Source organism: Haemaphysalis longicornis, unplaced genomic scaffold, assembly GCF_048455015.1.
Source record: "Haemaphysalis longicornis isolate Haplotype H1 unplaced genomic scaffold, Haemaphysalis longicornis Haplotype H1 scaffold_8, whole genome shotgun sequence".
NCBI classification, from domain to species: domain Eukaryota; kingdom Metazoa; phylum Arthropoda; class Arachnida; order Ixodida; family Ixodidae; genus Haemaphysalis; species Haemaphysalis longicornis.
The window spans coordinates 129,274,918-129,301,884 of record NW_027526445.1 but is presented as its reverse complement, the minus strand read 5'-3'; the positions used below and the strand labels follow the sequence as shown (position 1 = coordinate 129,301,884).

General features: G+C 50.1%; 2 protein-coding genes across 5 annotated transcripts in view; one reads left to right on the top strand and one right to left on the bottom strand.

Annotated features, from left to right (window-relative positions):
* LOC144149488 (XK-related protein 6-like) overlaps positions 1-16,123 on the top strand; it is a 281,464-nt gene extending 265,341 nt beyond the window's left edge. The window contains exons 8-9 of the mRNA XM_077681078.1: positions 9,945-10,315; positions 12,009-16,123. Of these exons, the coding sequence (XP_077537204.1) occupies positions 9,945-10,315; positions 12,009-12,245 (608 nt within the window). The 3' untranslated portion in view covers positions 12,246-16,123. The remainder of the gene's footprint in view (positions 1-9,944; positions 10,316-12,008) is intronic.
* Positions 1-26,967, bottom strand: part of LOC144149486 (uncharacterized) — a 589,882-nt gene that overhangs the window by 414,972 nt on the left and 147,943 nt on the right. The gene's annotated exons all lie outside the window — the stretch shown is intronic.

Here is a 26,967-nt window from a genome sequence, read left to right as displayed (position 1 = left end):
CTACGGTGACGTAATACGGGCAGGAGTGAAGTAATATCGGCCAGCATTAAAAACGTAGTTTTTAGTGTGTTAACTGCACCGTAGCATCCAAGTGATACGATCAAACTGAACTAGAGGCCCCACTACAATTGTCCAGTCATGTTTTGTGGCCGCCAGTTTGGCCGAACAAGATCCTGTGACGTCATAGAGGAATCGCCGGAAAGCGGCTGGGAGGTCCCCACTTCCTTAAAATATCTCGATTATCTGTTCAAAGTTTGCGATAAAATTGGTATCATTGTTACCGGGACAAGGCAGTCTGTGATGGTCGGGATTCTCAACGTGACCCTGGGTCCACACTGGGCATGAGGAGATGGAGGCACAGACTTTAATGATCCAAACGTGTATTTTACCTTCGTCGTCCCTGCATGCCTGTCTTCTTCTCCCTCCGCACTGCAATAACGGACACCAACGGAAGGGGATCCGTAAAAAGTGGCTCCTGGAGCGAACTCGGCCTCTCTTCCATAGAACCACTCTACGGATGAGAGGCCGAATTGGCTCCAGGAGCGGTTTCTTACGGATCCCTTTCCGTTGGTGTCCGTTTTTGCACCGCGGAGGGAGAACAGGCTTTACGGAGAGTAAAGGCGCCTCCAAAAGAGAGCAATCGCGGGCGAGTTTCGCTAATGTGTAACAGATTCGTGTTTCGTCACGTCACAACTTCAAGCTTTTGGAAGTTCAAAGCCACGAGGATACCTTTCACAGCGTTGGGGTACCCGCGGGATATTCCATCGTTCTCCGCTGCGCAGGAGGCGATAAACTTGCTCAGTACTATAGTGTAACCTCTCCAGGAATGGTGACTGTACGAAGTGGTTCTCGGGACCCCATATTGGTCCGATATTTGCATATGTAAGGTCTCATCTGCCTGCAACTACCTTGGACATTCCCTAAAATAACCTCATGTGCGACAAAAATGTGCACGTATACGCATACCTGCAAAAAACAGACCTTCGCGGGGATCTATAGCAAACAACCTTGTGCGTTGATGCGTGCACCATCATCATTATCATCACCGTTCTTTCGTCATTAACCACCATCGGGTTATTTGTACTTTGCGTGCTCTTTCTAGTACGGTCTCTCCTCACACACATTTGGCGCAGCAAGCTCAGCGATTCACCCATCTCCTCACTAACTCTTGGAGTATACGAAGCATTTCCCACGAATTATCCAAATCCCTATATTCGTTTGCGCTCGTAGTCGTCTAAAAGCAATTCGTATAAACGAGCACTGACTTATTTTTCTTTTTTGGGCACATTAATTTCGCTCGGACACGAGGATCGAAACGTTTCAGAAACGCACGCAGACAAGGCGGCACTTTGCACGACGAGCCATACCCGTCTAACATCGGTGGCGTCTTAGGACGAGTCGTCCAACGGGGTTGCGGCACCTTTGTAAGAGCCATACTCGTCTAGAGGTAATCTGTATTTTCTTGGCGTAAGGACACGGATATGGCCAATGAGTGCCAAACACCATTGTTCGGTCATTCGATAACTCAAAACGTTTACTAAAGTGTTTATGATATGCTTATGACGAGTTTAAAATTACTCGTCTAAACGTGTTGCGGCATCTTCGGACGACCAGTGTTCGCCCTTGGGGAGTTTAAAATGTTTTTTTTTTAAGATAACGTTATCGCCCTTTACTTCCCTGGTCGCGGCTCGCAATTCGCTTTTGCAACCTCCTCACCTTCACTTCATTTATCTCCCATAGGTGGACTACTACCTGCTGATGATCCACGAAGACCGCGACACGGCGCTGCTGGCGCTGCTCGAGAGCTTCATGCAGTCGGCGCCGCAGCTGGTGCTGCAGCTGTACATCCTCTGCGACCGCTACGGCCTGCGCACGCACGTCGACACGCTCACCGGTGAGTACACGGTCGGCCTTCGACAGCGCCTCTTTCGGCGTCACCGGAGGAACAGACGCCGCTCTTCAACACCATAACAGCCTCTCTGAGCTGACTGGCACCGCTGCCTGAAAGCCAGTCAATAGGGACTGCTCTTCCGCGCGTAAACACCTTCAACAGTGTTCCTAACCAGCCTTGGAGCTTCAACGGAAACATTTCTGGCACAGATTTGAAGAATGGAGCGTCTTTGTCGCAGGACAAGTGCAAAGCTGAGGAGAACAAAAAAGGGAAGCTAGCTCCAGAGGCACCCCCCAGGGCGGAGTGGTTGCACTAACTGTGGCGGCCTATCACGCGTTTTGCCTCCACCAGAGTGGCCCATAATGGATTCCAATAGGCGTTGGACGGGCCTGGCGAAAGTGGCGCTAGGAACAATCCACAGCGCTGGAAAACGCTTGTGTTAACCATGGTCTAACCAAGTGACCAAGTTTTACCAAGTGTTAACCAAGGCTTAACCAGGATAAGCCAAGCTTTCGCTTATCCAGGATTAGCTGAGCTCTGGCGCAGCCATTTTTAGTTCTCGCCTTAGTACGTTCCTCTGTCCATCTCACGTCACTGAAGGGGGAAATTTTGATGTTTTTCCAGGTTTCTCTTTTCGGTTAAAAACGTATTTCAGGGCTGGAACGAACAGAGCTGAGTGCGTTACCAACGGCTAGTTCTTTCAAATGAACAAAGCTGTAGCTTGTTTCCGTAGCCCTTGCAAAAGTCCGACGCATTCACGTCACAAGTCCCTCGTGACGCAACAGGCCTAGCAACGGGGCCTTCGCGCTAAATAAACGGCCGATGAGGCGCCCAGGAGCGGCGAATTGCACACGCGGGAACGCAAGAAAAAGAAAAGGGGGGAGGCCGTTAGACGTTATTAAGAGCGAAATAGGGCGAAAGCGCAGCCCGGTCGAAAAATGGCCGCTCGTTAAAATGTAGCCCCCTCGCGGCCACAGGCGGCCACTCGAAAGAGAGAGAGAGAGAGCTGCACGCACAGGATGTCGGAGCGGAGAACACCCGGCGCGGTGAGCGGAAAAGAAAAAAAAAAGGAAAGAAGGAAAGAAAGAAAGATAGACATAAAGAGAGAGAGAGAGAGAGAGAGAGAGAGAGAAAGACAGAAAGCAAGAAAGCAAGAACTCAAAAAAGGCCTTTAGGCAAAAAAGAACGACTTTATAATTAACACTGGCGATGGCTGGCCGGCGAGCTGGCGGGCTGGTTGTTGCTAAGACAGGAAGTGCAGGCGAGCTAAGTCTCGAATCCCGCAAGAGAAGAAAAAAAAGCGCGGGCGTTTTAAACGATGAAAACAGAAGACCACGCACAAAGACAGAAAACAGAAAGTGAAGCACCGCGGGCATAGATAGAAGTAAGCAGGTTCCGGAGGAATATGAACGGCGCGCCGATGGTGAGAAGCAAAACCTAATCTACGCGTCTCAAGTTAAGTGCGAATGAGGAGAAGAGAATAGGGTTGAGCGACGTCTAGCCAAGGCAAGGGCAGAAACAAAAAAGGAAAGAAGGAAAAGGGTGCAATTGAAAGCATGCAGCGAGAAGTGCACGGCGAAGGAAGGAAGCCGTCGCCCGGGGCGCTTAAGTCGTTAGTTAATCACGTCCTAATGAGGACGCGAGGGCCTGAAGAGGAGGACAGCTAAGAGTGCCGCGCTGAGGGAAGAAGTGGTGGAAGGGGAAGGAGTCGGGAGAGGGAGGACGAAGAGGGCACAGCCCGTATTCCGTGGAGACGACACATGAGAAATCAGGAGGGGACAGCGGGTTTAAAAACTTCGTCTCCAGCGTCAAACAGATGACTGAGGGAGAGAGAGAGGTGTATAAGGTTGGAATATTGGACGAGAGAAGCGATGTGAAAAGCGCTAGAAAGTGGTACATGGTGCACTCATTTTCGCGGGAAATTTGAAAGGAAGAAATAGAAAACGCCGACGTTGAAACGTTGCGCAAGGGGGGGGGGCTAAATTATGAAAAGTGTGACGTGACGTTATAAAGCGACGTCGATAAAATCTGAGTGGCCGTTTCGGCGAGGATATTGGCGTATTGGCGATTTTAGCTAGCTTGTTGAAAGTTGGCGCTGGGGGCATTACCGGACTGTATACTTAGCGAAGACGCTAGGTTGCCAGTGCGTCCCCGTCCACATGACCCGCTCACCGAGCCGTTCTTCACGTTGCAACCACCGTTCGTCCTGACTAAAAAATATTCCTGCCTCATATCAAAATGCGCGTGAGGCTTCGAGTAGCCACATTGCTTCGAATTATGATGCAAAATCCCGGAAATATTACTTTTTTTTTTTAACAGCGGAGCTCTTTAAGTCTTTGCTTTATCCGTGGATAGTTAACAAGAAATTCCGCTCGGTGAAGATGACAGGGGGAAAATGCTAGGCCAAGAAGTGTGAGGGAAAGGGGCGAGGAGGCGAGGAGTGAACGAGCGGGCGTGGGGAGTACGCGCCTGAAGAAAAATTACACCATCTTCCCGTAGGGGAACCCTGAGTAGTATGCAAAGCAGCCATGGGGTCGACTGAAGTTCCCATTAGTTTTCAGTTCGTCGTTTCCGTTGACGTTCAGCTTCGCGTGCCTTCGTTGTATCAGTAGCTTCTTGACGCAGTTTGAATGAGTGAAGGACATAAGGCGCGTTCGTAGCACATGCTCCCGTCTCGGTTTGTAGCGCAGTGGGAAGAGCGTCACGTATCTCCCGTTGTGGCCAGCGAGTCGTGGGATCAAAACCGGGCGCCGCCCAACTATTTCTTTTTATAGTGGACTGCGCTGACGTCATCCCAAACGCTGACGGCGCTGAAGAGACGCGCATGCGCAGTAGAGGGCGGACGGCGGACGACGACAACGAGGGAGGGAGGGAAGGACACAGCCCCGAGCATGAGATGCTTCGCATCTAAAAAACGCTTCCTGTGGTCGATATTGAACCTGTTTCCCTGGCGTGAGGAAACCGGCGTCTATCCGACTGCGCCATCATCGAGATCGGGGTGCATTGAGTTCGTGAGGCGGGCGTTGGCTTTGCCGAGTTGAAGTGGACTTTGGCTTCAAACTTCGCAGTTTGAATTTTGGACTTTGGGAAGGTGGATTGCGAACTTTAATTTCTTCCTTTTAGGAAAGGGGCAGACGGAAGAAAAGCCAAGTTAAAGCCAGTGAAGACCACCAGTTAGTTCCGCTGTTTCCACAGTCTCAGTCGCATCTCAGTTGCGAAGGTGTCCGAATAGTTTTGTTGGCAAAATAGCGCACCCGGCTGGAGTCCGCAAAAGGCATCCTCCAAAGCTGCGCCCGGAATTATCCTTGGCTGCGAGAGTTCCACAGCGCGTGCATCAGAAATATGACACAAAAAAAGGAGCCCGCCTATTGGCTGCGACGTGTTGGTTAGTGCATTCATCAGAACCGCCTTCAGCTTCGATGGAAGCAGTGTTGCAGCAGTACGGATAGTCGCGCTACGAGTAGCTTCAGTGAGTTAGATGCCGGGATTGTAGGCGACCGACATCGGCACAAGACTCGCCGGCGAGCCTTGTAAAAAAAAAAAAAAAAAACACGCTTTGGCACTTCACTATCACGTTTGTCTTAATTATCCGCTGCAACATCAGTGCACACGTTCGCAGTTACCGCAGAGAGAGAGAGAGAGAGAGAGAGAGAGAGAGAGAGAGAGAGAGAGAGAGAGAGAGAGAGAGAGAGAGAGAGAGAGAGAGAGAGAGAGAGAGAGAGAGAGAGAGAGAGAGAGAGAGAGAGAGAGAGAGAGAGACTCTATTAAAGAAGACCTCTAAGCAGGGATGCGGCCGGCAACCGGAGCTGAGCGGCGACCTTCGTAGCCCGAGCTATGATGATCTTCTGTCTCTCCGGGTCAGAGCAGCTCACCGCTGCCTCCCAGAGCTCGGAGGAATTGATTTGAAGGAGGGGATCATATGGACAGGCCCACATGTGATGCTGCACGGTGGCCTTGTCTCCGCATAGTGGGCAAAAGGGAGAGGAATAAACTGAGGGACGAAAGAGGGCCCTATTGGGAAATGATTCGGTCTGTGCGAGCCTCCATGGTCGTCCTTGCGTGTAAGTCAATCAGGGGTGGGCCGGCGGGTATATGAGGCGAGAGAGGCGGCACTGAGTAGTAATTTTATTGTAACTCAATCTCGGGCTGATCTGGCTCCGCGAGAGGCTACAGAGGTCGGGCGCGCCCGGGAGGTGAGTGCTCGAGTCCAGGAGTCCAAATCGGCTCAACTTGGGTAGTAGGTGGGGTTTGGAAGAAAGGTTTTAGGACCCGGGGTGAGATGGTACCCGCAGCATAATTTCTAGTGGGCATTTTCGAATCATAAAATATGACTGAGGGTGGTGGCCGACTTGCAAGGGCTATTGCGATTGCCGCCTCTCCCGCCGTGACCGGTTCCGCCATGCGGACCGGGAGAGAAGTGAGTTAGGAATTGTTTGGGGCACTGGTGACTGCTATTGCGAATGCATTCTGGAATGCTGAGAGCATGCGACGGAGCGGTCAGTTATGATTAAAGAACCTCGAGGGACAGCCGCCCCGCATGCCTTTTTCGACGGCGTCATTGTTCCCTAACGGACATTGGATTGCAAGGAGACACACTTTGCACCTCGTCCTGCAGTTTTTGAAGGAAAATTAAGCCTCAGGGACACTTGGAAATGTCCCCGCGCGCGCAGTGCCAAAAAGGTGCTGAGCAATTGCAGGCACACCACGCAAGGCTAGGTCTGCTCGTTGATTAACAACAACAACAACGACGACGACGACGACGATAATAAATGCCCAAGTTCTTTGCGCATATAATACATTTCGTGCTCACGTTCACTGTTAGGGCAGAAACGCTCCTTGCAAGAAAAAAAGCGACGCCAAAAAAAAAATGATCAGATATGCTTCGAACAGAAACAAAATCAAGCATCTGAAAGCGGGATACACCTCATATTTAAATCATACGGAAGGAACTAGCAGCACGAAAGAAAACGGCATATGGCTTACTACCCACATAATTTAGATAAACACAGCTCCTGGAAAAAGCCAGTATTGCTGCCAAATGCAATCTGCCAGAAAAAAAAAATACACGACGCCGGGTTACCTAAGTACTTTCGATCGCTAGCGCAAAGGAATACCCTCACAGAAAGAACAAGAAAACTCTCTCGAGGCTACGAAAATACCAGTCGAACTTCTTACGAGGTAATTTTTTTTTCGTTTCCTCTTCGTAAGCACCGTTCTATCGCTGTCATTATCCTAACACGGCGGCAGCATTCAAGCTGCTCCCTGCCTTTCCCTTCCCGTTTATTAAGATTAATTGCTCGATCGAAGGCGAAGCTCGCGACGCACCGTCGCGGGACTCCAATCAAGCCTTCGCCGCGGCGGCTGGAGACGGCGGACGCGCGAAACCTTTGAAAAGCGCGCCCATACCGCGGAGACGACGGCGGCCTTCAAAAGACGCCGCGCGTGCCGCACTTTCGAGGTTAAGAAAAGGACAACAGCCTTTTGAGCCGTAGGCCGGTATATATATATATATATATATATATATAGTGCATGAAAGAGCGGGCCCTTACGACGCCGCGATATCACCCTGGACCGCGGGGCGCTAACCTCGTTGAATGGCTCAGCCTTTGAAAGAGAGAGGCTCGACAACTAAGAGCCCACGACACTGAGCCCTCGCATTGTTCGTTCAGGGGTTCTTTTTTTTTTTTTTTGACGTTAAACCACTCGCGGATGTAGCCGGCAGATCGCTTCCTACGAAAAATTGAAGGGGGAGCGAGGTGGGTAAATAGGGAGCCACAAAGGCCAATGTTCTCCCTAAAAGTGCAATCCACGCATGGTGTGTCACAAACACGAGAGAGGGGGTGGGGAAGGAGTCTATGGCGGGCCCATGGCTACGTCTCGCATATCATCGACGTCATTCGCTGAATGACGGTCATTGAAAAGAGTGGAGACAAGCGAAAGCTTGTGACGTCCCAAAAGCGAAGGCGCGCTGTACTCCGCGTTGCGCGGTGCTAATGACTCGGTATTATATGCGCCGCTGGAAGGCGTTGTATCAGGACAAAGGAGCTTGGGTAACGGTAGAACCTAAAGACGAATTTTGTTGTTTGTATTGGTTTAAATTGCAGGTGGCGAGCTAAAATCATCGGCCCACGCTCCGAAACAGTCGCCGCAGTGAAGGAAGAGAGAGTGGCGTTAGGACAGAACATAACTGCACTCACTATAATGACGAGTGCACTTAATCCTGCATTTATAGCTTCAATCGATTATGTATTCGCCCACAAATAGCTCACAAACCGGCTACGCGCAGTAAATAGGACGAGTGCGTGCGGCAGGCGAAACACATGTGCGGAAAAGGACGCATCTATACACGCGTCTCCCGCTTCGGGAACCGGCTTGGCTACCGGAACACCTCCGGATCGGCCATGAGACATTTTGCCGCACCGCGTCAGAAACCGGACCACTCGAACGCACATGTGTCCCCGGCTTTCGTTTTGAAAGCGACAGCTTTCTTGGTGGGACCCATGGCGTCCTGTCAAATAACTAACGCATTTCCCCATAGACCAGTTGGTCGACCCAAAAGCTCTCATAAGATGACACACCGCGCATGCGTGAAACTGGGCTTCCATCGTGTCAAAACGGTTGCGCGAAAATCGCCAAGAAGGAACGGTTGTTCTAAATGAGGCAATACACGCATCGATCATAAAGAAGGAGTACACAATAGTATACGTTTGTCTCATAAACCACGTGTCGGCATACATCTACAGATCGTTCGTAGATGCATACAGTTTCTTACAATATAACTTGTATGAAAGTCTATGCGTAGATGCGTTTACTGAGTGCGCGAAAAAGCGTCGCATGGCTTCGTTCTTCATTTGCGATTTGGGCCTTTGAAGGTTTGACGATCGATTAAACGAAGCTTTTGCGCTTCTCTCAAGTTCCTTTAGGAAGGGGTGGTAAAATGTTTCGCACAGAAAGCTGTGTCCTTTCTATCTGAGGGGGCGTTGTAGAGTACGTCCAAGAAATAAAGAAACAGACAGGAGGATGCAGGTAATGTGATATAAGGGGGAAAGGGCCAGCGGGAAGGGGGATAATTTTTTTTTCGTGACAGAAGCAATGAGTCGTTTCGCTCGGTAGGCATGCAATTTAGGAACGGTGCCACCCTTTGTAACCAAACGGACACAGCTGGGAAACGAAGCGCATGTACAGTCGCTGACAAAATTTTCTGGGCCGTGCTAAAGGTTCCTGGGCCACAAAGGATTCAAATCAGAAGCATAATCGTAACGTTGAACTGTGACCAAATATTTAACGACAGTAAGAAAAAAAAGGTATCCAGCTTTCCCACATAAACGTTTCAGCCTCGCTAGACTGCTTTAATGACGTCATTCGAGCGCTCAAAGAACTCCAAGACTCGGGAAAGAGAGAAAAAAACTGTGGTCGATTCCTCTGCCATAGGAATCAGTAAAACACGAAAGTGAAATGTGCAGCGAAATGTGCAGCGAAATGAGCATTATTTGCGGGTCGGCGGCAGTCTTGTGGGTGTGCTTGGCGAGCGACGTCCTGCTGGCGGGTCGCTTCGGCGAAGGTGTACTGGCGTCATTTCCGTGACGGATATTACGTCAGTGAAATATTGTTGTATCCAGGCAAAAAACCTGCAAACGAACAACCCACAGTATAACGCACTCTTTAGTACGAAAGGTTGCTTCCCCGAAAAGACCCTGTCAGGCCGCTTGCTTCGTTGTACTGGTGTCACTTCCGTTACGTATATGACGTGAGTGAAATGTTCGTGTATCCAGGAATAAAAGTTTCGCGTTAAAAATCTCTTAAGCAGGTTTCCAAGCCATCTGATGGGCATAGAGCGGTAATTTTTGGCTGAGGTACTTTGTGACCTCTTATTCTAAGTAGCGGATGTGTTTGTTGAGTGCGTTCTGAAAGCATTTAAGAATGAGAAAAAAAAGTTTCAGTGTTGCAGGGTCCCTTTAACAAACGCATTTTACAAGTGTCACCGCAGGCGATAAGACGATGCGCAAGGTGCCACAGTGTCGAACTCGACTCTCCCTCCCTCCCGCACCTGCAGTGGCGGCCCAGCTGGGCTCGGTGGGCTCGTCGCTGTTCGAGCTGTGCTGGTCCCTGGCCAGCTACCACCGGGCCCTGCGGCGCTCGGTGCCGGACAAGCACAACATGAGCCGCCTGGGCTCGGCGCTGCAGTTCTTCTGGCGCCTGGGCACCGTGGCCTCACGGGCCGCCGCGCTGGCGCTGTTCGCGTCGCAGTACAAGTACTGGCTCCTGCCGGCCTGCATCGGCCACTGGGGCGTCATGACCGTGTGGGTGATGCACCAGGGCACGCGCTTCTGCGACAGCGACGCCGGGCGCCCGAGGCCCTGCCGCGAGTACCTCTTCAACATGCTCATCGGCGCCATCTACCTCTTCTGCTTCCTCAACGTCAAGGTGCGTACTTTACTGGCCCGCTCACCAGCCGTCCTCACAAACACGGCGATTGAACTAGACAACTAAAACTTGTGCTGCACGGAAACTCTCTATCGCCAGCTACCAGTTTATGGAAGTGGGACCTGTTGATTCGCAGCTAGTCGTCTGCTGGTCTTGGCACCAGCTGTTCCTGGAAGTGGGACCAGTTAGTTCCCAAACCACTTCATTTCCTGCTGATTCCATTTGGTACCAGTTGATTCCCACCTAGTATTCTGCTGCTCTTGAGACCAGCCGTACCTGGTGGTGGGACGTTAGTTCCCAACTGGAACCAGTTGTATACCTGCTGATTCCAATTGGGACCAGTTGATTCCCCCTAGTCACCTCTTGGCCGTGGGAACAGCTGTACCTGGAAGTGGGACCAGTACCCAACTGGAACCAGTCGGTTTCCTGCTGATTCCCTTTGGGGCACGCTGGAACAAACTAATCCAAGCTGAAAACCAGGTAGAAACCACGTGAAAACTTGGCAGACTCGCAAGCACGCCATACACAATGCATCCCTCGATCGTGAACTGAGATTTAATTAGGCTCCAACCAATACAATGCAAAAAGGCAAAAAACCCGACGTTTCGCTTGGCACTCTCCCCTCGGTGTACACACACGGATTACGTGCCGCAGCGAGGGGCTTTGTGCGAGGCCAGCAAATGTGAGACTATAAGATGGAGCTGCAGCGTGGCCACTGTCACCCCTGAAGAAGAAGCCGAGCCGGCTTCGAAACGTCGGGTTTTTTGCCTTTTTGCATTGTATTGGTTGGAGCCTAATTAAATCTCAGTTCAGTAACTTCCCAACCAGACAGCAGTCTGTCGAAATGTTCACTTTCAAATCCCTCGATAGACAATGCGTTTGAAGACTTCGCAATCCCTCGAAATGGGAGCGTAGCAATTATGTTCGCGTCATTTCTGTGAACGCCTTTCTTGCGCACGTAACTTGACCTCTCCAAAGTCTCCAACAGGCCCAGATTACAAGGCACTCCATCGCCTATTCAGAACAGGGTGAAACGACGCCTCTTTTTTGGGGGGCCCCGTCGCTTTGGTAAATGCCATCGCAGGGGTTTTGACGACACAGCGGCGCGTGCAGCGGTGACCAACGTTACTAGATAGAAACGATGGCGGTGACGGGGACTGACAAAGAGGAAGGTGAAAGGAGGGCGACTCTCAGGGCGATCCGCGCTTTTCATTCACCCAGGCTTGCTAGGAGGGACTGAATGTATACCGCGTCTGAAGACGATAATCGCTTGACGTGAAGCAACGACTAACGATATGGAGAAGCCGACTTGCGTGTTTGAAGTGCGGACAAAACGCTTTTCTTGCTCCACGAAATAAATTCCATGCCTCCCCATGACGAAGTGAATAAAAGAAGTTGGTTCTTGGGTTTACACGCATGCAGGTGCAATTTTGTTCTAATTCTCTGCAAAATGCAAAACTATGAAAACGAACAAAATATCCGTGAAAAATTGTGAGCGCTCCGGGTTAATTAATCTCGTTCTGCATTTGTTTTGTCACCCACTACACTTGCTTCTGGCTGCTCTCTGTGTGCAAGGTGGCCAGGACCCTTCAAGCAGTGTCAACAGCTTTTTTCCTGGTCTTCGGTAACATGGTTGAGAGATAAACTCAATTCAAACTCAATTCAAACTTCCCGCCCTCTCTCCATCTCGCAGGACGAGCCGACGCGGTACAAGTACAGCGCCTACTACGTGATCGCCTTTCTGGAGAACACGGCGCTGATCGTGCTGTGGTACTTTCGCGCCGACCCAGTGCTCTGGTACCGGCTGCCGCTCCTCATCGGCGTCATCGGCAGCTTCGTCGTCGGAATCACCTTCATGCTGATATACTACCGCTTCTTTCACCCAAACGGACGCCTGCCACTGTACAACCCGATCGCCCGGTGCTGCTGATGACCGCCCCTCGAAACCGAAACGGAGGGAGTTATCGAAGACCAAGGCCTTCAACTGCCGTCACCGCCTGCGGCTTTCGGCTTCGTGTGTGACCCTGTGACAGTGCTCTAGAGTTAGTCCCCTCCCACTAAGGGCTAAAGACCTGCTAGCTTTTCTGCTCAACGACACTGGCTACGGATACGACGCAGGAAAAGCCGGACAACAGCGACGCAATAAAAGGGCCACTAAACGCCAACCATCCACGAATGGGACTAGAACAGATGGGTGAGCGCCATGCTCTGAGAAGCTGCCAGACGTTTGCCGCCACCATTCATGGCTGCAGTTAATTGAGGCTGCGAAGAACCCCCTGTGGTCACGCCTTTTGGTCAACACGCAGGTTGTTTTTCCGCGTTCACACCCAACTAGTGTTCGAATCGGGCATCGTAAGATTGTCTATACGATTCCGACGCAGAGGTCGGACGCCCGCTAAGTCGCCTCCAATGGAAGGAACGCTTGCGGACAAGATACCCCAGGGGAAGAAAACGCCAACGGCCCCACCCACCCACAAGGCAATGGCTTCGCCTTTCCCGCCTTCTATCTTCTCCGGACAGCCTCTCCAGAGCGACGGATACAGTGATTGAAAGGCTGGCTCGTGACTCCCCAAAGACGAACTTTCCTTAACGCGCTTTTTCCAGCGTTCTGCGAGACACGCTAGACGAGCGGTCTGGGCAGAAGGTCACGCCAGGAAGGAGAGCGCGGGATACACAACGCCGCAGTGCCCATCCAATCGGGGCCGAAGCCGAGAGCCAAGTGACGCCACACCATCTAAGAAGGGGAAGACACGCGAGTAGAACCGGCGAATAAAGCACACACAGGCAAGAAAGACGCGTGCAGCGGACAAAAGAGCCGGCCGGCGGCGTCGACCCCTTCGGCATCCGTCAAATCGACCGGCTCCAAGTTGGGACGCCGAAAGATCAGTGGCGGCCGGCTCGTATGACGGCGGCGGCCCTATCCGTCACCTTCAAAGAAGACAAGAAGCGCTTCGCTGCAACGCTCTTTTGTGGCGCTGTTTCGGGCGCAGACCACTACCACGGCGACACAATAAGGGCTGCTTTTCCGGCGTCGCTGCTACAGCTTATAGAAAAGGTATAATAGGAGACGCGACGCCGCCGGCGACGTGTTTACGACGCTGGGGACTTTGGCGCGGCTCCTCGGGCGCGTCCACTTGACCCGCAATACACCCTGACGCCGAACGGGTGGAAGGCTGGCAAGAACGTAAGGATGGGGTCCGTGTGCAGCGCTTTTTGTATTTCTGTCCGGCAACACGCGTTCGACGCTCGCAATGCAAAGTAAAACCAGAGGAGCTTTCAACTCCTAATGTGGAAGGCTTGACGAAGCATCGGAATGTTGTGATGAACATTGGTGCAAGCCCATGTGTGAGTGTTAGTGAATATGCTGCAGTCAAATTCTGTTGCCACTTATGCTTCTCAAGCGCCCGCTTCAGGCGACAATCAAAGTCCTTGTCAACACCGTATGGCAGCAGCGTCGCACGACGTCTCCATGGATGCGGAGCATTGAAGGCGGACATGACAGCAATTTCGAACGACGGAGTGATGGTCATTGCCAGCAGAGGATGTATACAGAACGTGCGCTGGTGCTTACGTTGCGTTATGAAACTAAAGTGGCTTTTTTTTTTTATCTTGCTACGTGAAACTTCATTAGCTCTGGTAACCCTGGTAACAGCGCCTCTCATCGATGACAGAGTGAGTGACTTTATAAAAACCGCAGAGACTGCTGCCAAAACGCTGTCAAATGCGCTCGAGAACAACAACTATACGGCCAAGACAACCAAAACTGCAAAAGTGTTCTGTGTACATGCGTTTGACTGAAGCCATATTACTACAACCATTGACCCTCTGCCACAACGCAGCATGTGGTGTTTTGTGAACGGTTGAAAATATCTTTTACGCGTTCCTGCTGGTATGTCACACCCACAAGGCACTGAAACAGTGGCTGTGAGTGACTGCCACCTGTATGGCGTCGCCCAGAACATTCGCCAACCATAAGGTTCCCGACGGCTGAGTTAAGTGGTGACAATAGTTTGGGTCACAGAAGGGTCTACTGGACTAGTCTGCGGTGACACGGCTTTCATTGAACATGACACTTTGAAAGTGGGGGAACGGGGATGCGGACATTTTGTGCAGCGCTGTTAGGTTGTGTGGGTTGCAGGCGTTCGCTGCTACCACTTGTGTGTATCCCTTTGTGCCTCACCATGGGCCTTTCGATTTTCACAGCCGGAGGCCGCGGGTGGCGATCGTGGTGGCACTCGCAACAGCCAGCACTGCGCTTCTGTTCACTGATATAGGTACATCAATACATTTGCACACTACAATAGCTCTTGGTATGTAAACGAACCTGAAGCGTGTTCTCTTTTGGAAGCAGCGAGTGCAGTTAGGGACTCTTAGGGAAGCGTGTCTACACGAGGGTTGGGAAAAAAAGTGCTCCTGTCAGTATGTGTTTCAATTTTCTCTCCCCAATCGTTGCGGCTGACCTCGTTCACCTGAGGCTTGCGTGTTGGTCAACAAAATCAAGCTTATGTTCGCACTTCACTAGCGATAGACCCCTGATGCGCCACGAGGTATGCGTCGACAAGATAAGAGGTGAAATTCCCACAAGGTATCGCTGTTTATCCGTAATTTATTTTTTCTAGCTTGACGATTCGTTTTTTAAGTGAAACATGGTTACCGCTACTTAGCCTACCTATGCCAGAATTTACTAGAGGTAATTTATTGCTCCCAGAGTACAGCGCTGTGCAATATCTTCAAAGTAACCCACAAAAATGCAACTTGTAAAAAAAAACTGAAAAGTCAGGTCATCTTTGCAATACTTGCTTGAGCGATTCTAAATTGGACACGCGCGAGCCAAACACCAACAGCCAATCAGCTCACCCCAGAATTCGCGGACATAAAATGGAAACATCTGCGCTTGATTTTCTTTTTTTTTTTTTTTTGCACCATGACTTCTCCGGCAACAAATCAATTCAACAAACAGTGGGAACATAAAAAATGCTCAGTGGTTCAAAATATGCGCTAGTCTGGTGTAAAGATGGCCGGTTTATAGTAATGAAATAAACGGGGGCTCGACACTTACGTAGCCTACAAGTGCAAAACATTTTTACCTAATTTCTACCTATTCCCAACACAATTTCTTTGGAGTAGGCGGAAAGAGAAAGAGGCATTCTGTTCGGCAGCCGCTTCGCATAGCACAAGTCCATACTCTAGCAAACCAGTCACCATGATCTGAGAGCGTTCCGGACTCTCTCTATGAACCATGCTTAGATGTTTCCGTAAAATGTTAGACCTTTTAGAGGGTAGCTTGTCGAACGGCCTGTAGATGGCGCTGCTTGATAACCACTCTTTCTAACAGCCCGCTTCGAAGTTTGCAATCGTTAAGACATACACACACACACGCTTTCATACTTGGAGGTTAACAAAGAAGACCTTGCCACACACCTAAGACGCCTTGCGTGAAAAATATGCAATTAACGTTGAACAACCTCCACACAGATGTACTACACAGATGCTAAATATAAAGACAGAGGAAACACAAGCATTTTATCTTGTTTAGAAGTAGGAGATATTATGTGCCGACTGAATGCGAGTATACGCTGTAGAGAGAGATTTTTGCAACCTTGCGTGCTTTGTGAACGGAGACAAGAAATGGGGAGGGGGAGAGATAAAATGTGCCGGCGTATGTGTGTGTGTGATGAGAGCCCTCCGTTTTCATGTGCCCCAAAGGTAAGAATCATGTGACTCGCTTTCTCATCGCATTGAATATAGAAGTTCACCAGAGCAAATGAATAAAATGTCACCCTTTGAGATGCACCGTGCCTGCCTCGATACCTGTCGACAACAGCGTTACCGCTGCGATTTCTACACTCGGTGACAACTCAAGAACGGCACCACCTCATGTAGTGTATCACTCCGCCAAAGCGCCGGACCCGTGACGTCAGTGCGCGCGCGTTTTGAAAGGGGTTTGCTATGAATGCGCGATATCGTCTGCCTTGTCTCACGCAATTTGTTTGTCGTGACTGGAGTCGTTAATAAGCATATTAAGTCCAAAAAATCACGGGAACGGCTCACGTCATGTTCAAAATATTCCCAGTAACGCGCTACTTGCGCCGCGCGGAGAAACATCCGGCTACGGTGATAAGGCACAGCGGCAGACGTTCTATCAGGCCTTGAAGTAAACCAGAGAACGGTAGGACGTTTGGCCTTAGGCGCGCATGGAAAAACAACTAACGAAGCAGTTCAGGGAGATATGGGCTGGGCGTCGTTTGAAGTTAGAGAAGCACAGAGTAAAATATGCTTTGAGATGAGGTTGAGGGCCATGGATCAACGAAGGTGGGCTGCTAAGGTTTTTAGGTACCTATACTTGAAAAGCGTCGACACGCAGTGGTTAAGAAAGACCAGAAGGCTAACGATGAAATACGGAAAGAACAGTGGAGAATCCAAAACAGCCAAGGTAACCAAAAAAGAGGCAAGGCAGATTGAAACAAATCAATGGAGGGAAAAAATGGAAGCTAAAACGTCGTTAGAGATGTACAGGGCTGAAAAATTGAACATCAGAAAGGAAAATTTCTACGATAATTCCCAGGGCAGTGCTTTGCTTATTGAGGCTAGAGCAGGTTGCCTGCGAACTAAGAGTTTTGTAGGGAAGTATTCACAAAATGACGGGGTATGCGTGGTCTGCGGAAAAGAAACAGAAACTATGCGGCACATAGTGTTAGAATGTGAGGGTATCCATCCAAATCTACATGAAGGGAATATTGGGCTTCCAGAAGCCCTAGGATATAAGGGTATCAGAGAGGAAGTTAACTTCAAGGCTGTCGAGGGGACGAAAAGAAGATTAGAATGCTGGTGGACGAAAAGCAGAGAGGGGAATATAGCCTAGGACAGTTACCACCTGTAACAGGGGAAAAAAAGTATTTCGGGCGTAATACTTAAGCTTTAGTGCCTGCCCTAAGCAGCGCTAGTATTAAACCAAGAGTGTAAAACATGGTTATATTAGTCCTTTTAGGTAAGATGACATGTCATCACCCCGTTTCAAAGGGGAAACCAATAGCAATCATCATCATCATCATCATCATCATCGGTGCCGTTCTTAAGTTGTCACCGAGAATAGTTGGACTGACAACCTAATGGCGATTGTTGGAGCGTAGCCAGGGAGGGGGGGGGGGGGGAAGGGGAGGGGGGGTGCTTCAGCGTGGAACACCCGCGGAAATTTCAGAGCACTGCATACCCACCCACCCCTGTTTCGGCCTTTTAAATGCAGAGCATTTCAGTAACTCACGATGTCACCCGCGTTGGCGTCCGTAGTCCGCATCGCTCCCCCTACAATATATAAAAAAATAATACTTACCGGCCCCAGGTTTCGAACCAACGACTCTGCGGGCGGAACGCAATGTACATGGTACTTACCCACTGCACCACAAAGCCGACACAGAATGGAAGGTTACGAACACGACTTATATCCTTGACTCATTCAACCGTCGGCCACAGGTGCGCCCTCTCCCCCGCGTCCTCCTCGCCTTCTCTCCGCTCGCAATGCCCTTTCTCGCCGCGTTCGGTTCGGGAGCACAACAGGTGGGGACGTGCGCAACACCCTTAAACCACATATGTCGTCCGCGTGCTCCGGTCGCTAACATCTGTGGCGCGATCGTGACGTGTGGTGGCGCGTTTTTGGCGCTATAACACTCTCTCGCGAGGGGCATTGGATTGGATTCGATTGGATTGGCTTGGATTGGCTTGGATTGGCTTGGCTTGAATTGGATTGGTTTGGATTAAAGTGGATTGTGTTGGATTGTGTTGCGTCATAGCCGCTCCACGTTGCGTCATAGCCGCGGCAGGGGGTTCACGGCACGTTTCACGTTTCACCAGCGACTTCATCGACAATGTCTACGCTGGAAGACAACAATTGCAACAACAACCAATAAGTAATCCATACGACTTGCAGGCGCTCCCCCCGCGGAAATGCTCTGCATTTGATCGTGCCCCTCGCGAGGGGGATGTTTTTCTCTTTCTCTCTCTCTCGTTGGATGGGCATTCTCGATATCTTAGTAATCGGCATTTTAAATTCGGAGCATTTCTTTAGCTCACGATGTCACCCGGCGTTGGCGTGCCTCGGCGTCCGCAACAGCCGTTCCAGGTGCGCCCTCTCCCCCACTCCTCCTCGCCTGCTCTCCGCTGCTCCTCGCGTGTTCTCTGCGTGCTCGGATCGCGTTCAGCAACAGGTGGGGTGCGCATGCGTCGTAGTTTGGCGCGGGAGCAACAACAGTTGTGGCGTGATCGTGACGTGGTTGTGGCGCGGTCGTGCCGTGATGGGGCGGTTCTCGGCGTTCGCTCTCGCTGTCAATTTCTTTCGAACCAGATAAAATCGGGTATGTGCGGGGCTCCAATCCAGTCATCGCCTGCGCTCTCTTCAGATGCTGTCGTCGGAGTCAGCGATGTACGGGATGGAATCAAGACCTTCAACCAGTGCTGCGACGCAATCCAACACCAACGTCGCAACACCGGTTGAAGACATACGTAACCCAACCTACTTAACGTCGTGGGCCCCCCGAAAATGCTCTGCATTTGACCATGCCCCTCGCGAGGGGGATGTTTTTTCCATCCTTGCGCCACTGGTGGAAGCTGCGCCGATTGTTTTTTTAATGCAACCCGCCATCGCATCAGTAACTCCTTTCTCATGTAAGCCACCATGGTCGGGACTTGGGGACAATTTTGTGCAGCGGTAACAAGCTATCACTCGAGCTACCTGCGCCGGCCTGGGCCACTTCGCGGCCGTGGCCGCCGTCTGCACAGCGACCGTGCGGCTAGCTCAGTGGGCTTTTTTCCTGCTGCTGCTCTGCTTTTCTCTGCTGTTGTACCTGCTTCTGCTGCGCTGGAACCGCCACCTCTGTATCCGCTGGCCTTGTCTGCCCTTGATGCCATGGCTGCTGCCCTTGCGGTTGTGACTGTTGACACCCCAGTCTTCTTTCCACCTCTGCCAGCCGCTTCGCCAGCATCTCGATGGTTGCCCTTTGCTTTTCGTTCGTTGCTCTTAGTTGATCGTTGGCCCTCCGTAGTTGCTCGTAACTGGTCGTTCTTGAATCCGTTCGCTGCTGTCTTGCCGTTGCCCTGCGCGGCGGCCGCCCAGCTCACCCCCGCGCGGAGCTGCTGCGGCTGCTTCTGTCCGCCGCCATTGTTTCCGCGAATAGACTCGCGTGACACATCGCGTGATCTTGACCGCAGGTGCTGTGACTCACCTCGCGTGGCACGTCGTCCACGGCTTGCGTCATGTGTCGTCACGCCACCTGAGCTTCCAAGCCGCGGGAAGGAGCCCGGTGAAGGCGTCCGCTGCCGCTGCTGCCTTTGTTGTTGTTCGACGTTTCTTCGTTCCCAACATCTTTTTCTTACTACGTACGGAATCTTGTATCTTGATTTACAGGTTCGGTCACCCGTTGGGTGACCCTCGCCACACAACTTGCACTTGGGTACACACGTATGGTCTTCCCTTGGGTTACTGACCCCACAGGCCAGGCAAACCTTCGCGATCAGAGTCGGGCATACGTCGCCGCGGTGTCCAACTGTACCGCAGCACCTACATACCTCAATTTGCTTCCTGTACAGGCTACACTGGTAAAGCATAGACCCGTCCTTCACAAATCTTGGAACCTTCTCGCCCTCGAAAGCGACAATAACCGCCCTCGACGTGCCAATGCGCTTGGCCCCTATTGCAGTAGGGTTATACTTTGTCACAATCTGTTCGTTGAGTTTGCTCTCAGAATCTTCTACCGGGACACCCCTAATTACTCCCTTGACGGTGCCATGTGCGGTAGTCCCGTACGCGTTGACTTCATGCTTCTTGCCTAGAACTTCTATCTCTTCTACTTGGACGTACTTCTTCGCCCTCGCCATGCTCGGTGTGCTGCTCACCACGATGTTTTGAAGAAAATTATGGCACATCATGTCTTCCGCCCTCTCTGCTTTCTCGGTAATACCCGCAGCCGCCATGATGGCCTCCGCCACACGCGCCGGGTCACTCTTTGCTTTGTCTAACCCCCCGCGGGGTCGCACCACAATCTTGATCTCCTTTACGGGCATACTTGGCATGCGGGCGGCCCGAATAACCTCTCTCCTCACGCTCTTGCCCCTGTCCTTCTTGTTGGCAAGCGCCGAACTCTCAATGCCGGGAGGCTCAGCCAGCTCACCTTGGTCTCCTCGCCGTCTCGATGTCTTGCCGTTCCCGCCGGCGCTAAGCCATACGCTGGACTTGTGGGACTCTTCGGGCGCAATTTTACTAATGCAATTTGAATGAGGTGGAAACAGAAATGACCAGGGTATTGTTTGAATGCAGGATCTGTTTCCTTTACAGCGAAACTTAGTGTTCTCACTGACGGTGTCTGGAACACAAAAACGCCCTGCAGGAAAGCCAACTTTCTCTGACAATGAATGATGGTGGGTGAAATGAAAACAAAAAAAAATATTCTTCAGTTGCCGAAATCGAACGTGGGTCACTCGTGTTATGAAGCTAACGTCTATCTGATGCTCAATTTCAACATGGCCAAAACTTGGTCTAAACTCAAGACGACAACCAAAACCAAAAAACCCGTCACGAGAAAGCTTTGTGTTTCAACACAAAAGCTTCAACAATCATTGTCATTAGATGGAGGAGTGCATGACTTTTTATGTTTTTACCGGTTTTCTGTAACAACCCCCGAAAAAATTTATGGTTGTGTGCGCTTGTGCATGGATACGAGCTCATAACGTTGTCCAGCGTGCAAAAAAAAAAAAAAAAAACTTTCGGAGTAGTGATATTTCCTTCCGCTTCAATTTTTTTTTCTTTCTGTGGCACATTACGCCATGTAACATATATACAGCGCTCTTTTTCTTCTTTTTGTCCAAGTGGTAAAGAGATTCAGAAAGAAGACAAAAAAACTTGGCGCAGCTTGGTGCAAGGCAAAAGAAATAATGGGTTGACCAAGCTTCTTCCGATTTCGATAGGCTTTGCTAAGTTTTATTAGGTTTTGCGATGCTCTTGCTAAGCTAGGCTAAGTGTTCACGAGTGAGGCCAAGTTTAGCCGGTCGCGCTGCGCTTCATCTTCCACAGGAATTTCATACTTCTTCGGCCGACCCATGTTTAGTGGGAGTCTAGACGATGTGCTCGGCGCGGAGTCCCGAGGCGCTCTGTGTTGCTTATGAAGTAGCCGCGTCGACGCAGTGACGTCATAGGCGAGGCTTGGCTCCACCTACGCATTTGATTGATGTAGGATTTGACGTGCCGACGCAACGCAGGTGATGAGGCGAGCCGTAGTGGAGGGCACCCGACTAATTTTGACCACCTGAGAGGGATCTTTAACGTGCGCCCAAATCTGGAACACACGGGCGTTTTCGCTTTTCGCCTCCATCAAAAAGGCGTCCGCCGCGGCCGGACATCGAACCCGCGTCCTCGTGCTCAGCAGCACAACACCTCAGCCACTGAGCGAGCCACCACGGCGGGTGGCTCCGCCTACGCAGCTGCGCGAAGTTGGTTCGCACTGGGTGGCTCGCGCCGAAGGAGTTCTTTTTACTTGGTCTTTTTTTTTTTTTTGCTAACGCCACCAAGCTCAAGCTTACTTAAACAACTAACTCCGCTGTTAAAATGAAATAAACGCACCAACATGTCAATTCATCTCCTGTTCATAGCCGTGCCCGCTCGTGTGCGCCTCATATTTTGCTCGATTTTTATACCGTTGGCAATTTTAAATCTAGCTTGCCCAGTAAACAATTTTCCACTACAACTTCTCCGCGTCCATTTGCGGCGAGCTCACCCGCTAAGCAACTGAGAATGGCGGAAAAGCCAACCTTTCGGTGGCCTGCAAAGGAGACGCACAAAAAAAAAAAAAAACGGCCGTGGACGTGATGTGGGGGCTTTAGCATACGGGAGCATTCCAGACTGAACGACTTTCTTGGCCGTTCTGTAGCTTCGCTCGTTGCCAACAGAGTTTTCGCAGCGTGCACACACAGAACAAAGCTCTACGTTTTCCCACCAAAACGGTCATGGGAAATAGAGCGCTGCGAGAAATGGATAGGAACCGTCCGTCGCCGGATGTAAGATCAATTGCCCGTATTTTTCAGCACTCTTTTCAGCAAGCGTTATGTACTTATGCAGAACCGCAGAACTCATTTAGCGGCCGTGACGTCGCTCTCGTCTTAGCTCTCCTCACGTACGACGACAAAAAGACCACGCGACTATATCGCCATCCCTCGGAACATTTCCCAGACTCAGTCGGAGGGTCACGTGGCTTTTGGTCACTGCGCGACGCGGGCAGTTTGAACAGTAGATAAGTACGCGGTTGGGCACAAAAGCGCACGCGTTGCGTGCTCCGGTTCGGTAGCAGACCGCGGGTCAGATAGCTTCCAAGTCTCCCGAAAGTGTTCCAATTTCGAACACAGTCGGAGTTGTTAATGCGCACCAAAGTGATCGTCTAGGGAGATTGAAAAAGAGAGCGAACGCGCCCGCGGTGATGCTTTTAGCTCAGTTCTGGCCTTTCATGTCACAATAACCAGCCGCCGTGCATGCAGCAAAATTAAGCAGCAGCCATTGTTACGCTTAACAAGCCAAACTCATCCGGAAATAACGCAAAGTTTAAAAAGGAAAAACAGGAGAACAGGAAAGGAAACGAGAACAGGAAAAACACGAAACAAAAAATAAAAAATCAGTTCAGTTGTGACGAAGCGAACTTTACATATATTTTTAGCGCTTGTTTTTATTAAGGGGTATTGCAAAACGACTGCTCGACATGGCGACAGTACACTAGAAGATGCTCGACATGGCGACAGTGCACTTAGAAGATGCTCAGCTTGGCTTGTGAGGAAAAATTATCTGTAGTGGTTCCTTTGCACGGTTACTTCCCTTCTCTATCACCAATCCTCTCTCCCGCCCCCGGAGCTGGAAAATTTCGGGACGAGGGAGAAGGGGACTGAATACCTCGGCCCCCTTTGGGGGCCAGTGCTACGTACTGCTGGACAGGGGTCCCATGTTGGGGAGTGGTTCTTTGCTTTCATCTGTTATCTCAGATAACAGATGACAGATAACAGATCAAAGCAAATGAAGAACCACCGTGAATTGATCTTCATTGCACACACATCCAAATTCTTATGCCCATCAGCCACCCCCTCCACCAGAAAGGAAAAGGGGGGGGGGGATGGGTTCACGAGATCTCAAGGCACGAAGGCAACACTCACCTTTTTTCTTCTGAACGACCTGGAATCAACTTAAAGAGACAAAATACAAGTTTGTTTCATTCCAAAGATTTCGTGTTTTACAGTGCCCCCAGCACTTTTCCGGAAGCAAGCAATGCTTTATTCACTGAAAAATGAGTCAATTTAAGTTAAAATTTTGATTCTCCCGCCAAATCGTGCGTTTTTGTGAGGTCTGCAATGACGTCCCAAGAACAGGTCTTCAAGTGAAACCTAGTCCGCAATTAGGCTCGGCAGCCGACTGCAGAGCCTTTTTTGCCATCAGTCCTCCTAGATGATATGCCACCTAACTGCGCCGGGACGTTGCCTGCCTTTGCTTTGTTGTTGACTGTATTTGCACCTGGCTTCTTTTCCTTGAGGTAGAAAATAATTGTTTCGTGAAACATTGCCTTCGCAGGACACGTGTGGTCACGTAAGACTTACGCTAATTGGCCAGTGTCGTCTGAGACAACCCCAAAGTGCCGCAATGCTGAGCAGCTAAAACAAGCATAGTGCGTGCAGTACCAACAGCGAGTAGTACGCATCGGCACTTACGTGCACTTTCACAACTTCTACTGTTTACCCCCCCATTCTTACTGTAATAAAAAGAATGTGCCGTAAACGTAAGGGCAGACCCTGCCTGATTTGCATTTGCTGTTGCCGGCCTCAGCCAATCGCACAACTGGACATATGACATCATAGGTTCTGTTGCTGGAAATGAGCAAGTGGATCACATGGCCATTCCCTTTTTTCCTAATTATGTCGCTTATTTTAGTGAAGTTTGCGCTAAAAGCAGTGTCAGTATGGTTCTAACTAGGTAATCTTTCGAATGAACCAAACTTGTATTTTGTCTGCATGGCCCCTTTAAGGCCGCTGTGGTGCATTCTGTTCGTTGCTTACAAGATACGGTCAAGGATCTGTTGCAAAAGTAAGTATATTATACTTAATAGCCATCTGGAATTCTCCTGTGCTTTTCCTGCTTCAGTCTGTTGTCTTCCCTCCCACAATTGCAACTGTGACGTCTAAACAGCCCAACCGGCCCTAAAATGTTTATCTAGTTATTTCTCAGGCAAAATCCCACACCAAATGTGAAGCACATACGCCAACTAAGAGCGGGCTAGGCTGGAGTGCACAGGAAAAGTGGCACAAAGCCTCATGTGGGGGGGCTACATTCTGACTGCTTTCGAAAGCAAACGTTCCTTTAGATGAATCAAAGCTGAAAAATTCTATCCTCTTGGTGAGCCCTTGCTTGAATGTACAGGGAAAAAAAATTGACGCTGTAACCTTCGGCACATATGCACTGACCTATGCTTCCTTCGTCCTACGATTTATTCCTCCACTTCGCATGGCTGACAAACTGAGCTCAAATGGAGTTGACTGACACCGGGCCGTATGGTACATCTTTTTCAATTGAATGCGCTAAAATGCAGTCAGTGCTATGCCTCGATTGGCTACACTGTCCCAGTTGGAAAACAAAACGAACACAAAATGCGAAAAAATTTCCACAAACTAGCACCACCACCACGATATTGTTATCTGAATGCACGCCTCTCCCAATTTTCCCTGTGTTTTAGAGCTGAACTGACTTCTATTTCGTCCCAAGACTGACACGCAAACTTTAGCTGCCAACATCGATAATTTTATTGAGGACACCAACTGTGATGTGTCCTCAACAGAAAGAAAGCTAGGGCACACAAATGGTACCAAAACAAAGTTGACTTCTTTGCAACTGGACCTCATACCCAAGAGCTGAATCACACAGATGCACATTCCAGCACTGAACACAAGAATGTTGCCAGGTATACAGTAGCTCAAGAAAGTCGCCTCTTGGCTGCGCAAATGGGTTGCCTTCTGGAATGGAACTTCCAACCTATCTTGTGCGTGCGAGCATTTTTGCATGGAAACCGTGGCATCCGTCGAAACACGGCTGTATGAACATTTCAAGGCCACACTTATTTTCCCAACACATGCCCTTGAGTAGCTTAAGCAAGAAATAGACACAAAATGTAAGTTTAAACATACCTGGCTATGTCTGATGGACTTGTGGGGAAATAAGCCATCAAACATTCACTGCTGGCTTTCAACGGACTAGCCAAGAAACAGCGCCGCGGCGGGGGACAGAACTACCACAATGCTGACGTGCTTGATGAACATGAACATGAACAATGAACTTTATTGACATCATGTACATAGTACACAATGCCGGAGGCCGGCAGAAAAATCCATCTCAAGGACAGCTTGACGGAGCTGCGGGCCCCCGTTGAGAACTGCTGAGAACAAAAGCTGAGAACTGCTTTTTGTATAAATATTTCTGCAAAAGCATCACGTCAGCCACGAACCCTGCTTTGTCATAGCACCATGCAAGAATAACGAAAGAGAAACAGGCTTACAAGTGTTATGGAACAGGAAATCTATCTGGAACATTACACATCTGCAATCTCCCCTGCAGCTGATGAGGTGGGGGAGCCCACTTCTGCAGTCTCTCCGTATACGACAGCGAGCGGCCAATGTAGGAGATTATTAGCGCAATTGGTATTTATATGCGACTACCCCATCCAACACTGTTAAGCTGGATAACTTAAGCATTTTCCACGCCCTCTCCAAGGTGGCTGTGCTATGTGGTCTTGGTCAGTTTGTATAGCGCTCAATTGTCCCACTTTGTGACTAGCTCATTTGTGCCACGAGAAATTTTGTGTCACCCAATCCTTCACATCCATATAAGGAGAACAACACAGACTTTATTGCGAAGCATACTGAAAATGTCTCTGCTTTCCTTGCTGTAAACTGTGAGGGAAAGAGAGAGCACAGGTGACATGCCTATCATATAGAAAGCATGCAACAACCTGAAGCTGCTCCACCATGCCAGTGCCACCATCGGCCGCGCCGGTGTCCTTTGATGGGATAGGCACGCCACAGCCACCTAAGTCCCGGATACATGGACCCAACGAGGGAGGGTCGAGTCGACTGGCGGGTTCAGCTACCTCGACCCCTCCCGCGTATATATGAGCTCCTTTCAAAGAGTCGAGGCTAGGGGGCCGGGGGATTGCCAGAGAAGGAGCTACCGTATTTTTACGATTCTAGCGCGCACCTTCTTTTGCTAAAAATTTGTGTGCGCATTACAGTCGGGCTCAAAACAGAAACAGGTTTTAAATCAGCCAGCAACATTGCCATAGGCACGAGGTCCTCCCAAAATCCGACTCAATCCAATAAAAAAATCCTTCAATATCACGTGAGTGAATTTCGGCACACTTATTCCTGAATGACATACCTAGGTCAGCTGTTACACATTTTTCTACTATTGCAATTACCCCGTCACACGTAGAATTATGAAGGGCAAGACACTTGAAATCGCAAACAGCTTCAATGTTTCCCACTATAGCTTTATTCCCTGCAGGAGCTGGATAAGCAAGTTTACAGAGCTGCCACAGTTGCACGCGCAAAATAAAATCTCCTTCTTCTAGGTAAGTAGTGTCATGTATTTT